This window comes from Drosophila innubila (assembly GCF_004354385.1).
Source record: "Drosophila innubila isolate TH190305 chromosome 2R unlocalized genomic scaffold, UK_Dinn_1.0 1_C_2R, whole genome shotgun sequence".
NCBI lineage: Eukaryota > Metazoa > Arthropoda > Insecta > Diptera > Drosophilidae > Drosophila > Drosophila innubila.
In genome coordinates this window covers 2,072,186-2,088,678 of record NW_022995374.1, presented here as the reverse complement: position 1 = coordinate 2,088,678, position 16,493 = coordinate 2,072,186, and the positions used below count along the sequence as shown (strand labels likewise).

At 35.2% G+C, this 16,493-nt stretch overlaps 3 protein-coding genes across 3 annotated transcripts; all 3 read left to right on the top strand.

The window, feature by feature from the left end:
* The first annotated feature begins 1,468 nt into the window (after positions 1-1,468).
* LOC117785884 (UDP-glucuronosyltransferase 2B20-like) lies at positions 1,469-2,761 on the top strand. The gene has a single exon (XM_034624145.1). The coding sequence runs from the start codon at positions 1,469-1,471 to the stop codon at positions 2,759-2,761; it is 1,293 nt and encodes a 430-aa protein (XP_034480036.1).
* A 2,885-nt stretch (positions 2,762-5,646) lies between these two features.
* Positions 5,647-9,032, top strand: LOC117784255 (luciferin 4-monooxygenase). Its single transcript, XM_034621944.1, has 4 exons — positions 5,647-6,025; positions 6,447-6,645; positions 6,701-6,820; positions 8,024-9,032. The coding sequence occupies exons 1-4, from the start codon at positions 5,683-5,685 to the stop codon at positions 8,994-8,996; spliced, it is 1,635 nt and encodes a 544-aa protein (XP_034477835.1). The 5' UTR covers positions 5,647-5,682; the 3' UTR covers positions 8,997-9,032.
* A 1,144-nt stretch (positions 9,033-10,176) lies between these two features.
* LOC117785883 (probable 4-coumarate--CoA ligase 3) lies at positions 10,177-12,770 on the top strand. The gene is made up of 4 exons (XM_034624144.1): positions 10,177-10,540; positions 10,655-10,847; positions 10,913-11,035; positions 11,744-12,770. The coding sequence occupies exons 1-4, from the start codon at positions 10,177-10,179 to the stop codon at positions 12,717-12,719; spliced, it is 1,656 nt and encodes a 551-aa protein (XP_034480035.1). The 3' UTR covers positions 12,720-12,770.
* The last annotated feature ends 3,723 nt before the right edge of the window (positions 12,771-16,493 follow it).

Below are 16,493 nucleotides of genomic sequence, written 5' to 3'. Positions count from 1 at the left end.
TGTATTTATTTTTTATAAAGTTTTGCAATATTTCTAGACAGAACCAAATTAATGAATTATCAAAATATTTAATATTTGAGTCTAACTATTAATAGCCGTATCTCAATTATCTTATTTGTTTATGTACCGATCGAGATAAAATTATCAGTACATTTCACAGCTCTTTCTTGTATTGAGCATTATAAAAATGTTGATAAAGTTAGATAGCTGGCAAATATAAGAGAAACCATTGCTAATCTTATCAGTCTGTAATTGTATATTGCCAGTAGGTGAAAAATAGAGCTACTCTTAAACGTTAGTTGAATTCCGTGTGTGCTTCTCATCGAAACGATTCGCTACACGGTAGATTTTATAGAATGAGGTTGCAACAGCTACCAATTTGGTTGGTTGGCCTTGCCACAATGTTGCTGCAACTGTGCCCCACATGGTCTGCCAAAATTCTACTCGTCTTTCCATACGACGTGAATTCGCAGTGTAGTCTTTTGACGCCCTATATGCAAGCCTTGCTGGATCGTGGCCATCAATTAACACTGATACACGCATTCTCACATTGTGAAATCGTGGATAAATTACACTCTATATACATCAATGATCGCTATAAACCAGCGCTGGAATACAAAACTGTTGAGTCGAAAGATTTCAATCGGGAATCCTAAATAATGCACTGAAAAAAAAAATGTTCTAAAATCACGATTTTGGTCTCACTACTAAGATTTTTGTTCTAAAAAATGCGTCGAGAACATAAAATTCTTAAATTAAGAGAACACATCTTGAATTTAAGAACATTTTAAATAAGATCAAAATATTATTTTAAAAATAAATGTTCCTAAAATTAAAAAAAAAATTATATATTATTTTTATAGTATTTTTTATTTTTAAATTATAATTTATTTATATTTTATTCTGTCTTAGATTAATTGTCTTAGTGTAAGTAAATTGGTCTTAAAATATTTTTATTTTAAGAATTTGGTCTTAAGATAATCTTATTTTAAGAACAAAATATTTAAGATGAATGTTCTTGATTTTAGAAGTTGGTCTTTTTTTTCAGTGTGGTTACTTTTAATTTTTGAAATCAAGAAATCAATAACAATAAAAAAGATTTTAAAATGTTAACCCAAATCGTAAAATACGTAAAAATAAAATTAAATTTTTAACTCAAAAAGCGGGAACTAGTAATTGATTTTAGAGCTATGGATTCTTGGTGAAAACATCTTAGAATTTACCGTTCATTAAGAATTGGGGTAACCGTTCTTTGTGAAAAAATCTATGCACCCTAATAAACATACAAGAAAAATGATCCATTCAAGGAAATTTTAGCATTTTCACCATGATTTTACAATTGATTATTTTGGATTTTCATAAATAATAATGTTTATTTCTAGTTTAACTGGATCATATTTACATATTCCTAATGCTATATTCATTCATTCCAAAAAAAATAGAAGTCAATTACGATGAATTTGGAGGTATGACTAAATGGGACGAGGTGAGCTCCATACGCAACTATATGGTAAAGGCCTGTCTCAACGTCCTGCACAATGATGGGGTGCAACAGCTGATGCAATCGGGGGAGAGCTACGATCTGATGATAATGGAACCAACCCACACGGATGCACTCTTTGGACTGGCGGCACATTTTAATGCCACGTTGATTGGCCTGGCCACAAGTGGCGGGGATTGGAATCTAAATGCATTGGTGGGCTATTTGGCCACATCGTCAATTGAGCCGATAATGTTGACTGGATTTAGACGTGGTATAAGTCTGATCGATCGCTTGTATAACTGGATGCTCATTTCGGAGGAATGGCTGATGCATAGACTAATATTTTTGCCAGGCCTGTTGGCAGTACATGAGCATTTCTTTGGTCATCTTAGCCAGAGTTTCACGGAGATACGTCACAGCTTTTCGCTGATATTGCTGAATCAGCATTTCAGCCTGTTCGATGCGCGTCCCAATGTGCCCAATCTGATCGAGATTGGTGGCATGCATGTGCCCAAAGAGACGCCCAAAGTGATGCCAGCAGAGTTGTCGCAGTTTATCGATGAGGCGCCACATGGCGTCATTTTAATGTCATTGGGCATGGAATTGCGAAGCTGCGATTTGTCAGCCGACACTTTGGCATTAATATTGGACACTTTTGCAATATTGCCACAGCGAATTGTATGGAAATTCGAGGGAAATCAGCCCAGATTCAATGTGAGTGGCAACATCTATATGAGCGAATGGTTGCCACAACAGGCCATATTGGCCCATCCCAATGTGCGACTGTTTATCAGTCATGGCGGCATGCTGAGCATCATTGAGGCGGTTTACCATGCCAAACCAGTGTTGGAAATGCCCCTATTCTTTGATCAGTTCCGCAATGCAGAGCGTATGCAGTTGGAGGGCGCCGCTTTACACCTGGACATTCTCACACTGAGCCGGCAGGACTTTGAGTCAGCTATCCGACAGCTGCTGGATCAGCCCCAATATCGTCAGAATGCCCTGGCGTTATCACAACGCTTTCGGGATCAACCCATGCATCCGTTGGACACGGCCGTCTACTGGACCGAGTATATTCAGCGCTACAAGGGTGCTCCTCACATGCGAATCTCTCCCTCCAATATGAAATTCGTTGATTACTATTGCCTGGACAATCTTCTATTGATCACTGCTCGTCTGAGCTTTCTCGTTGTTCTCGTTTTTTACGCACTACACAAATTGTGGCAGCTTCTTAAAAAAACACTATCTATAATATCAACACCAACACTAACTCCATGAATCCTGTAAATATATATAATCATCTGTATATATAAGACTCTTTGTCCACACTCACTGATCATTACACAGCCCAAGCCATAAGAACTAGGAGGTTGAAATTTTCACACAACATAGCTGCGGCAATAACACGTCGTTTTGCGAAATTCGAATTGCCAGAAGGTATACAATTTAAGCCTAGTACAAAAAAAAGAAATCTTCGTATTTTATTTTTATTTTGCTTACGTCAAATAAGAAGCGACTGAATATATTAACTATATACTTTTCATAAATAATATGTTATCTTATCTATGTAGATATATGGTAATTACCAATTAATTATTTGAAGTTGTTTAAATATTATAAACAGATATACATGCTATATGTATACATAGCTCTACTGATATTCTTATCTTATCACGTATTTTATTAATCAGTTCGTAAGTCTTACAGTTTTTTACACATTATTTGATATAAACAGATTGAAAGAATTCTACAAAGTCTGCATATAAACAAAATTATTATGTTGATATGTTTTATTATTTTAATTATATTGTTAACTGATAAATAAATATAAAAATATTTATAAAAAAAATTACATTTATTATAACTTTTTGTCAGAAACTGAAAAGCCAGTGTACTCTTTGGTTACTGGGCTTAAAAAACAGCTTAAGTTGTGTCCCTTCACTTGCATGAAAATCAATAAATGAACTTTGTGCAGCTTAGAGGCAAATTCATTTCTCACTTGACTCCCACACACACACACACACACACACACACACACACACACACACGTACACAGGTAGATAGAAAATACAAGCTTGAAAGTAGCTAACGACAGGTAAGAAGAAGAAGAAGATGGAGAAGAAGAAGCGTCCATTCATCTGCACCACTCGCTGAGCAACTTTGAGCCCTCAGTTGAAGTTTGCCTTGAAACGGGAGAGGGAGAAGGGGGTGTGGCAGTTGCAGCTTGCATGTTAAGTTGCAACTAGAACTGAGACTGCGAGTTTCTGTTTCTGTTTCTCTCTCTTTCATTGACTGTGTCTCTGTCTCTATCTCTGTCTCTGGCTATGGCATGTCCTGAAGCACACGCTTGATTTCCTAACTAAGCACGCAAATGAAGCGTGCACGCATTCAGGATGCGCCTCTATATATCGCCGAGTGTCCCGTTTCCTCAATGCACCATGTCCTGTGCGTCTCACAAAGTAAACCAGAGCACGGAGAAGAAGAAGATGAAGGCGGAGTAAAAGGGAATTGCGCGTGTTGCAACCACAAAGCTGGAACCAGAAACAGACACAGAGACAGAAACAGAGACAGAGCCCTGAGATCAAACTGTGTTTAATCGTTAAAATTATGCAATCGTAGCAGTTGCACAGTGGTGCAAGATGCCTTGAGTATGCAGTGAAATATTATTGTAAAGTGTAAAAAATTAAGATGTTGTGAATTATTAAAAAGACGAATAAAACCTATACAAGGGATCAATTGAAAGAAAAGTGTAAATCATAACAGGTCAAATATATTTTTTAAGATTATAGGTTTATAGGAAATTGTTAAATTGTAAAATTATAAGATATTGTTATAGGTTAAAGTTATGGATTAATAAATCAATAGTGTGTTTGGTTAACTAATTTAAAAATTTGCCTTAAAACGAAAAAATTAATTAGTTAATCTAAAAGTTAGATGGATTAGATGGTAAGAATAGATTTTATTCAATGTTTAAAAAGTGAGGTCCTTTTTCTTAAAGAAGAAGAAGATGAAGTGTAAAGCTTTACGAATTAAGGGATTTTTTGTAAGAGAAGATTAAAAACAAGATAAGTAATAGAAGAACAAGGCTTAAAGACTTGGCCATTGCTGGAGAAAAAGAGAAACTTAAACTCAAACGAACTACGGATGTCAAGATTAATTAATGGGTTTTTTTCTTGACAATTCAATCGAGAAAATATAACCAAAGTACAGTATAAAGGAAAAGATATTTTAATGGAAGAGTTTTAAAGAGTAGATAGGTAATTAAAAGCTAATGAGGGAACAAAAAAGAAAGCTACTTCTAAGGTACACAATTTTAATAGCCTATTTCCACGACAGCACATTTGGCTCATTCAACGCCATTTTCATCATTCGGCACGAATGTGAACTTCATTTCAGTACAAAATCCGAATGATCATTTTGGCTCATTCATACTTAATGTGAAGATTTTTTCACATTCGCCCCGGCGAATTTCAGTACTTTTTTTTATCGAACACGCGATGCTTATCGATAAACTCGTGAAAAAAAGCAATTATCACTTTAACCAGCTGTTTTATTCAATAAATAACTTAGCATTAAATTTGCGCGAAATGAAAATGTTCTTAAATTCAGCTTTTTATAGTTTTTGCACAGAAATCGAACTGATGATTCATATCGGATGAATGGAAAATGTGTTAACAGTTTCACATTTGGTCTTGGAAAGCCAAAAATCTGACACATTCAAATGTGAGCAAATGTGACAAATGTGAGTGGTCGTGGAAATATCCTATTAGTCTAGACTCTAGAGAAAAAATGTTAAATACAACATCAGTTACTAGTATGAAAATAAATATTTTTCATCAATGAATGAATCAGTTTTATTTATTCTATTTTCTTATAGCAGGCTAAAGTCTATTTTTAACACCACAAATTTCTTTCTGGTTTATTAATGAAAATATAAATTATAAAAACCAACTCGTAATCAGTGTGAATTTGTAAAGAATATGACAAATTTGTAGCTTTCAACTAAATTGTTGTGACTAGAACAACAGCTTAGTTGGTGTTGGACCAAAAACGTGTGAAGTCAATTAACAGATGAGAATTGAAAGTTGGAAGCAACTGGTTCCCTATATATAGAGTGCATCAATACAATCGACTGTTCAGTTGGTTGATTTAGAGTGTTAAGAGTGTGTGTCGATTGGATTTGGAAAAGAAAGACAGACATGACGGATACCATTTACGATAGCATTGAAAAGATATGGTCGGGACCGAAGAGCAAGGAATATTATGGACCCGATATGACACTGGGCGAGGTGGCATTACTTATATTGAAACTACATGCGGATAAAGTGATGCAGGTCTTTGATCCAACTGGAGAGAATCTAACGGGAGCTCAGCTCTATGAGCAGAGTCGTCTTCTGGCTCATGCCTTTCAGCATCTGAAGTTGCATCGCGGCGATGTGATTGGCATCTCTGCCACAAACACCACTTACCTCACCGAGGTGGTAATTGCAGCCCTGTTGAATGGCATGCCTATTAACCCACTGCATCCGGAGTTCGATAAAGGTACGTTACTTTTTTGCAAATTTATCACTCCATTACTTATTATTTTATATTTTTTATTATTCTAAAATATTATTATTAGTCTAAAATTTTTGTTTTTATTTTTTAGATTTTTTTTCATTTCTTATAATAAATATTTTCAAAAATTCTAGGATCGAATTAAATTTATTTATTTATTTATTTAGGGTTTCTTATTTATTTTACTTATTACTAAAATATAACTCTAAATATAGTACTTTTTTCTTTGAACTCTCATAAGTATTATCTAATAATATTCGTTGTAGTATTAATTTTTATATCAATTTTAAAGTGAATTTAAAGTGTTTCACACTAATACCAAATAATAGAATTTATTTAATCTATATTTTTTTCTTTTTGTAATTTTTTTTATTATTTTACTGATCCCTTTTTTTACTTTTTATAGAAACCATTGCATATATGTATGAGATAACCAAGCCAAAGGTCATTTTCTGCGACGTGGACAACTATGAGACCTTAGATGCTGTCAAACAAAGTCTCAAATTCAAAACGGAACTTATTCTCCTAACCGGAAGTCTTCCGGGTGTGCGCAATATTCAGGATTTGCTTAAAGACGGCGCTGTTGGCTACGATCCCAAGACACTGTAAGTGGTTCTAGTTGAATTTATTCCTTCTTTACTTAATTGAAGTTGTCTACAGCTTTGCCTGCCCGCATTTGAGCGGTGACGACACCGCCTTTATTATCAGCTCCTCGGGGGTAACCGGTTTACCAAAAGGCGTCACGCGCTCGCATCGCAGTTTATTGAACAACACCAAAATGTAAGTGAAGTTGCCTAGGTCTCAAATTGAGCTTAACCCTAACTCTCTACACTTGGAGAAAAGAATGGCTCTAATTGAAATCAGAAATAAACCTTTAATAGTAAAAATTTCAATATTGTTAGAAAATAAATTACTTTAAAATTAAACGACTTGGTCTCAAATTAATCGAAACATACTGCAAAAATTTCTGATAAGAAAATTTCTAGTACAATCTAGAAATGTTTTCTTATATTATATTTAATTTCTCACATTTTTTTTTTTTTTTTTTTTTTTTTACATTGTCTTTATTATTGAATCTTTTCCAAGGGAGGCTTACAATAAGTTTATCAAATCTCAATTTCTCACATTTAAGGCTATTTTTTTAAATAAGAGAAACCCTTATTTCACAATCAAGAATTTTCTTTTCCTTGTAAATTCTTAATATTAAAGTAATTTCTTCTTAAATAATAAAATGGACTAGACTTGATTTGGCGATCCTATTCCTTGAAGTAAAAAATTAAGTTTTCCAATATTTCAGATATATTTCTAAAATCATTATTTATCATTATTTTAAACAAATGTTTCTGCTCGTTAAATATTTTTCTAACAATCATGACAATTTTTATACGAAAGGAATTCCATAAATTAAGGATAAAAACTTTTTTCGCGTGTACCTGTACATTTTCCGACTAAAATGCCGATATATATTTCTTAGTTTAACTTACTAGGGTAACTTTTTTTCGAATTAAGAAAAGTAGTTCAGTTAATAATAGATTTAATTGGGCGATTCTATTCTTTGAGAAAAAAATTGAGTTTCCCACTATTTCTAATATATTTCTAAAAATAACTTGAGTTGTTACTTTTATCATTATTTTAAACAAATGTTTCTGATCGTTAAATATTTTTCTAACAATCATAACAATTTTTAAACAAAAGAAAATCTATAAAATAAGTTTAAAATCTTTTTTCGAGTGTACCTGTACATTTTCCGACTAGAATGCCGAAATATATATTTTTTAATTTAACTTACTAGGGTAACTTTCACATAATTAAACGTTTTTCTCATAATCATGACGGTTTTAAGACAAAGGCGATTTTCTAAAATGAGTGTAATAATTTTTTCTGAGTGTAACTCTGGCTTTACTTCAACTTCTACCTCTTCTACTCTCTCTCTCTCTCTCTCTCTCTCTCTCTCTCTCTCTCTCTCTCTCTCTCTCTTTTCAGCCCGCAGCTGTTCACGGCCAAGACAGTGCTCTTCTGCTTCAGCCCTCTTTATTGGATCTCCTGCATTTTCACGCTCTTCGCCTCGCTGGTCAACGGCTGCAAGCGCGTGATCACCAATCGACCCTTTAGTGCCGAGTATTTTGCCGAGCTGGTGGCACGGCATGAGGTGAACTTTGTGCTCACCGTGCCACATCACATGGCACTGCTCGCCAAGTGCCAAGAGCCAGAAATTCTACAGAAACTGCAAACGGTGCAGTCTTTTGTCTGCAGTGGTTCCAAGTTGCCGCTGTCGATTTGGAGGCAACTCTATGAGCTGCTGGGCAGCGATAGATTCGCCGTGCTCTATGGACTCTCGGAAATTGGAGGGGTTAGTAAAAATGTGGGCGGTCCTTTGGGCAGCGAGGGAAAACTCTTGCGTAATGTGCAAGTACGACTCTTGGATGAGCTGGGAAATGCTCTGGGTCCCAATCAGACTGGTCACATTCACATACGCCTGAATCAACGATGGGGTGGCTACTATCGCAATCCCCAGGACACGCAGACGACCTTGAGCTCCGATGGAAAATGGCTGCTCACTGGAGATCATGGTTACTTCGATGACGAGGGCTTTTTGCACTTTCAGACCCGCGACACGGATGTCTTTCGCTACAATCACTTTCAGATCTATCCCAAACAGATTGAGGATGTTATTCTCCACTTGGCGGGTGTTCAGGAAGCTGCAATCTTTGGCATTCCCGATGACATAGCCACCAATCTAATAGCCTGTGCTGTGGTCCGCGAGCAGAGTGAGCTGGGTAAACAGCTGACGGCGGAGCAAATCTCTGGCATTGTCGAGCAGCATCTGAGTGAGGCTTTTCATCTGCGAGGTGGGGTTTATTTTGTGGATGAGCTGCCCAAGACTCCGAATAAGAAGATACAAAGACGCAGAGTTCCCGCTGAACTCAAGAAACAACTCAGTTCTACACATTTATAGAGAAAACTTGTAATAAAAATATATAAAGTCATAATTAAAAAATGCTTTTCGTGAGAGAAAAAAGGTTCCCTTTTTACTAAGAAAAATATAATTTATATAATGGTATAGTGATTATCCCATCATAAAATTGATCAAGTTAAATGAGTATTTTGCTATGGACAAAAATAGATTTGCTTTAAGATAAGGAACGAATTTTACTCAAAGGAATGAAGATTTCCTTTAAAGTAAGGGAGAAAATGACTACGCTAATTAACCATGAATTTAAAAAATTTAGTTTTCCAAAGGATCCCTGTTAAGTAAGAGAGAAATATTCCTAGAAGGAAGATATTTCGATTAACTTTCCTTCTTCAGTTAGAAGGTAAATTTTTTAAGAAGAAAAGACTTTGATTGACGAGAAATTCACACTTGATCAAGTTAAACGAGGTATTTTTCTAAGGAAAATATCAGAGAATCCCCCCCTAGTAAGAAACAAATTTTTCCAAGAAAAATTTTCAATTTATAGTAAGTTTTTAACATCATCTTATCGAGATTTTACCTTCGGGAAAAAAGGAAAGCCCCTCTTAAGTAAGTAGGGACTTTTCTAAAAGCAAGACATGTCGCTTAAAAGGATATTTATATTTATTCATCATATAACGCTTGATCAAGTTACAAAGGACTTTACTTTTGGAAAAAAATGTTACTTTTTTTTGTCAAAAAAGGAATTTTTCGAAAAAGAACGCATTGAATCAAATTTCTTTACCAAATTTTAACAATTGAGAACGGAATTTTCCGCACTCATTTTAAGGCAAGGGAAATAAATTACATCAGCTTACACTTAAACAAATTAATTGCTTAAATTGGCAAGTCAGGCGACAGATTCTTCAATGGAATGAATTCTAATTGATGTTTGGCTCTAATTTGGCTAGCGGCATTTTAGACTTGTCTCCAGTTGGCCAACTGTCTGTCTGTCTGTCGATATCATGGGGCCACTAAATAAGCATCTATTTAGACCAATTTCGAAGACAAAGAAAACAACAACATTAACTCCGACTTCGATGTCTGGCAACGTGACAAAACAATTAACATTTAACGCTTTTGTTTCCTATTTATTTACGACTTCTCAAAACGCTTTTCACATGTATAAAAACGTTTTGAGACGCAGTAAAACACTTAGTTGAAAGACAAACTTCGGTTTATCAAGATGAGTGGTGGTGGTGGCGCCACCTGTGAGGTGCACTACGATGCTGCCACACGCACCTGGCAGGGACCGCGGGGCAAGGAGTTCTACGGTCCTGAAATGACGCTCGGCGAGGTGACAATGCGTGTGCTCAATTTAAATGCGGATAAGATACTTCAACATTGCGATACGACCGGATTGGAACTAACGGGCGCTCAACTGGCCCAACAGGGTTTAAGAATTGCCCAAGGATTTAGGAAACTTGGATTGTGCTGTGGTGATGTCATTGGCATTTCAGCGAATAACACAAACTACCTGACAGGTGTCACTATCGCAGCAATGCTCTCGGGCACGCCCATCAATCCACTGCATCCGGATTTCGATCAGGGTAAGATCAACTTTAAAATTTCCTAAATATTGCACTACATTTTGAGATTTTACTTGAGATACTTTTTTTTTTTGACTTCATTTTTCTCTTTCTTTTTTCCTTTTTCTTTTACAGAGACAGTCAAGTACATGTACGACATTACAGAACCCAAATTAATCTTTTGCGATGTGGAGAACTATACAACTATCAAGGGAGTAAATGATAGATTGCTGAATCCAGCCTTAATTTACCTGGTAAATGGTAAACTTGAAGGTGTTCGCGATGTCAGTGAACTGCTGAAGGAAACCGAAGGTATAGCGCCAACTGAGTGAGTTTTTGATAATGAAATTCAATGGGTATTTCTCTAAATTCAACTCTTCCTTCTTTTTGTAGCTATGTGCCCTGTCCTAGGCTGAACGGAGATCACACCGCCTTTATTGTCTGTTCTTCGGGTACCACCGGCATGCCAAAGGGAGTGACTCGTTCCCATCGCAGCCTCATCTGCAATTGCAAAAAGTAAGTGAAGATTTGGAGGGATAGTTAACTTTTAGTTTTTAGTTTTTTTATACCCGTTACTTAAAAAATAAGTAAAAGGGTATATTGTGTTTGTTGAAATGTATGTAACAGTGAGAAGGAGCCATCTCCGACCCCATAAAGTATATATATTCTTGATCAGCATCAACAGCCGAGTCTTTATAGCCATGTGTGTCTATCCGTCTGTCCGTCCGTCCGTCCGTCTGTCCGTCCGTCCGTCTGTCCGTCTGTGTGAGCGCCTAGATCTCAGAGACTATAAGAGCTAGAGATACCAAACTTTTACCCACAGAATCCAAATGTGTTGTAGCAGCTCAAGTTTGTTTTAAATTTTTGACACGCCCTCTTCCAGCTCCGCAAATCGCGAAAAACCACCACACCCACAGTTTTTAAGATAATACAGTTTTTATGGTAATTCACGTTATCTATTAATATTATCTATAATATCACTTAACCGCAGCAAGAACGGACAAGTAGAACGGGAGTAATAGCTAACCAAAGTTATTAATAAAGTTATTATTTCAATACAATCACCTTAAAGTATGCAATAGTTTTTATTAGGTAGTAATTTCTTTAAAGTACTTTTATATATATTGAAATAAGTAAGGGGTATACTATGGTCGGAATAAATAAAATTATTTCTTTCATTTTTCTTTCGGATCTTTTCATTCCCTGTTCATATTTACTTTTCAGTCCCAACACCTATACCAGGGACACTGTGGTATTGTCCTTCAGTCCGTTGTATTGGATCTCTGGCACCTACATGCTGTTGGCCTCCCTGCTCAATGGTTGCAAGCGTATCATCACAAATCGACCCTACACAGTGGAGTATCTACTAGAGGTGGTTCAGAGACATCAGGTGACCTTCCTGTTTCTTGCCTCCCATCAGATAGCCTTACTCTCCAAATGTCAGAGTGATCTGCCAAAAATCAAAGCCCAATTGGAGTCGGTTCGGGTGTTAATTGGAGCCGGTTCAAAGGTCTGCAAGGCCGTTTCGAGACGGATGTACGAACTGATCGGGAACATGCGCTTCGTTGTGGGCTACGGACTGTCCGAGGTCGGAGGAGTCAGCAAGAACCTCGGCGGTCCCCTCGGCAGCGAGGGGAAAGTCATGCGGAATGTGGAGCTGCGAGTGTTGGACAAACTACGGATGCCTCTGGGCATCAATGAGGTGGGCATCATCTATGCTCATCTACGCTACAAATGGGCCGGATATTATCGCAATCCGGAGGCCACAAAACGTGCTCTGAGTCCCGATGGACAATGGCTGAGAACTGGCGATATTGGGTACCTCGATAGCGAGGGTTACCTGTACATTCAGACACGCGACACGGATGTCTTTAAGTACAACAACTTTCAGATTTATCCCGAGCAAATTGAAGAGTTTATTCTACGTTTGCCTGGTGTCAGTGAGGCCTGTGTCTTTGGTGTTCCTCATGAGGTGTCCAACAACCTAACAGCCTGTGCTGTGGTCCGTACACCCGACAAAGAGGGTCGAGAATTGGTCGCCAATCAAGTGAGGAGCATTGTGGAGCGACACTTGAGTAGTGCCTATCATATACGTGGAGGGATTTACTTTATTGATGCCTTGCCCAAGACCTCCAATGATAAACTGCAAAGGCGCAAGGTTCCCGACTTGATTAAGTCCCTAGGACTTGTCGCTGAATAGTACTAGACTACGATTATTTTATTTAAAAAATTTATCTCTATATTTGTGTAGTATTTAAATTGCTTACGATCTGTAAAATTTAAGATCACAAGCGATCATTAAAAAATGTATCTCTATATTTATATTAAAATTTAATATCACATAAGTTTATTAAGTTGATAGATTGAAAATGATCAGCAGTTGATCATTTAAAAAAGAGATCCCAAAAAATCACTCTAGCAAATTAAATGTGATTATTGGTGAAAAATAAGATCACAAGTGATCAGTCGAGATTTCTGATATATATCTTTTAATCAGATATCTATCGTATGAAGATCCTTTTAAATTTTGATCCAAGAGAAGATCGCAAGCGATCAGTCAACAAATATTATAGCGATATAGAGCAGATATTTGTAAAATGCTATGGATCTAGATAAAATATGTACTTTGTGATCAGTGAATAAATGATCACAAGAGATCAGTCCAAGCTTGTGATCAGACATATGTGATTAAGCTAAAATTGTTAATAGGTAAGATAACATCATTGAGTCAATGTGATTATATTTAACCATTTGGAGTACTCTTTATGTTCTTATCAGTAAAACTTAAGATCAGAAGAGATCAGTGATCATATAAATCATTTAAATTGTACCTTTGGTCAGTCAGTTTAAAAATCACATGAATTATATATCGTAAATTTTAAGATCACTTTAATTTAATGTTGAAATAGGCGAATGATCATCAGTCAATAATATGCTGATCAATAAATTCGAAGATTATTTTTAAAATTGACCTATGATTGAACTCTATCAAATGATATCTTAATTTAAATATCAATTTAATTTAAGGAAACTTTGGTTAGGTGTTCACTTGAAATATAAGATCATATTGTCAAGTATACTTAAAACTCATTTCAATTAGTTTGCATACACTTTGAGACACTGTGCGATGAAAAGACAGTCGCAGAACTAATGTAAGGGATTCAATGAATTTTAATAGAGATTGAAATTGTAAATGCAATGTCCTCCAGCTGGGAATTGTAGGTTGTACCGGACAAGCGAGTCAACCAACTGACTGGAAATTGCTGAATGGGTCTATGGGTCTATGGGTCTATTGGGTGGGCCCAATGGATGCCAATGACAAGCAATTTGTTATTTGTGGCACTCCTGTGGCTGCTCCTGCTGCCTCTGCAACTGTTGTATTACCTTTTGCCTTAGATGGTATAGAAAAATACAAAGAAAAAAAAATATAATATAATAATAAAAACAAACACGAAGCACAGTGAATATGTAAAATAAAATGAATTGAGAAATTAAAATTGCAATATGCAATACATATTTTATTGCATTTGTATGTGTGTTAAGCTTTCCCATTGAGGTTAACATTTGGACATTTGGACATTTGAAACAATTGACAAATGCCAAATGCAATGCTAGAAAACACGATTCAATTTACATTGCGTTGTTCTTGTCATTGTTGCAACTGCCACGTGGTTGAGGCACAACACGATACCGATACCTAAACTAAACTAAACTAAAGTGAACTAAACTAAACTCAGACCTGGCCATTGTGCAACTAATGCGGATTATCCGAGGACTTTGCAAACTACACCCCAAGGTGTTAAATTTGTCTGTGCCTCAGGATTTGCATAGCCAATGAATGAAGTGAATGCTTGTTGAATGAATAACTGCCAGAATGAATGTATGAATGTACGAGTAGCAACCTTAAACATTTCTTTATCCTTTCTCTGCACTTTCTCAACACTTTTCAAAGAACTCTCGACAGATTAAGCTGTACACACACACATTTATGCAACAGATTTCTATTTCTCTCCCTCACAATAATAAAAAAAAAACTATGCCAAATGCCACAACTAAAAGCAAATCAAAAGAGTAGAAAATTCCTTTTATGTTGCAAAATATTTTTCTGTTTGCTGCACAATTTGTTAAGTTTCAAGTTTGATTGTAAAATAGAAAAATTCATTTTCCACAAATAAAACTGAAAAATTGGCAATTTGCAATTTGCTTTATAGTGAGCTCTAAACTTTATACTATAACTATGCAATAAATTCAATGATTCATTCAATTTCAAGGTAATTTCATTGACATTTTCGTATTTATTATGCATATCAAATTTATTATAAATTTGAACTGTAGAGTTTGCAATTGTGCGACGCTTTCCAGCAGCAAATTTAATTGACAAAATAAATCAACAAAATATTTGCTTAGATTGTTTTTTAAGTATTTTTTAAATGAAAGGTTTTCAATTATATTGTCATTTTCAGAAGCATAAATTTAATTAGACTTTTTTGGAATCAATTATATTTTTTAACTTCATTAAGTGATAGTTTTTTGCTGAAATTTATTTCGGTTTGTTTCTTTGCAGCCAAATTTTACTTACAGTTCGGATTTAAGTTTTTCTGTATTGTAAATTTATGAATTTAATTGTTAATGTATCAAAATACATATATTTATATTTTTAAATAATATTTAACTATGTTACATTTCTAAAAATGATTTTTATTCTTCTCTCATCCAAGCTCTTAAATTGTGTTTCTTAAAGTGCACTGCTCTACATAGAGTTACCATTTGTTGTGCACAACAACATTCAGAGTAAAGCCAATATTTTGCTCATAAAAAATATTTTGCGAAAAACCTGCAGAGTAACAAACAAGAAAGAAAAAAAACAGCAAACAAACACAGAGAGAAGACGAAAATATGCAGTATGCTTAAGTAGAAGTAGATTGACTATAAGATACTCTACATAAAATATAATTTAAATAATCTCAGAGTTTTTTTCAGCTATTTAACTTTATAGTTCAGAATTTTTTTCATTTTTACGTAGAGTATAGAACTTAAATATTAAATAATTTCTTATTTTAATATATATAAAAAATGTCAAACATTTTTACAGAAACGTTGTAGTTGAAATTTACAATCAAACATTATTTTGATATGGACTTTATATTATTATATTTTTATTTTTTTTTTAATGTAAATGTATAAATAAAAAATATACTAATTTTTATTTATTTTTTGTTTTCTGCAGATTAATATTTATTATAAACTTTTTGAGCATATCAGCTTGAATTTTGAAATTGTATAAATTGTTTTTTTTAAATTTATAAATAGCTTTTTAATATTAATTTCTAAATAAACTTTAGAGTCGAAAGAAATTTTTGTTACTGACTGATTTTAGTTGATGTTAAGAAAATACATGAATAAATTTGCGCACATTGAATATAGCCTTTATTAAGCTATATTCACAGGGTATTGAAACCAAATTTATGCAAACCCTTTAAAGTTTCATCAAGGATTTCCGTAGCATATGAAACATGTAAACATGAAGCAACAACAACAACAACAACAACAAAGGCAAAACTTTATGATCAACTTGTGCCTGTACCAAAAACTACAACAACAACAATATTGTGTTGTTTGTTTTTTTTTTTATTTTTTTTTTGAAATGATTACAATATGCATTTTTGGGTGGAAGGACGAAAGTGTAATTACACAACAAGCATAATTTGCTCTAGGGTTGATCTGCAGCAGTTAGAGAGAGAGAGAGAGAGGGTGATAGGTGTGGAAGGGGGAACGCGTCCCGCATGCGGCATAAGACATATGTCCTGCTGCTGCTACTGCGCTGCTGCTGCGCTGTCGAGCGTGTCCTGCGCCGTCGGAGCGGCAGATGTGCAAACGACGCGACGTTGATTTCAAATGCGCGAGGGGTGAAAATAAAATGTGACAGTGGTGGCAACTCTAGTAGCACAGCATAAAAAGCCGTTACTATTGTTGA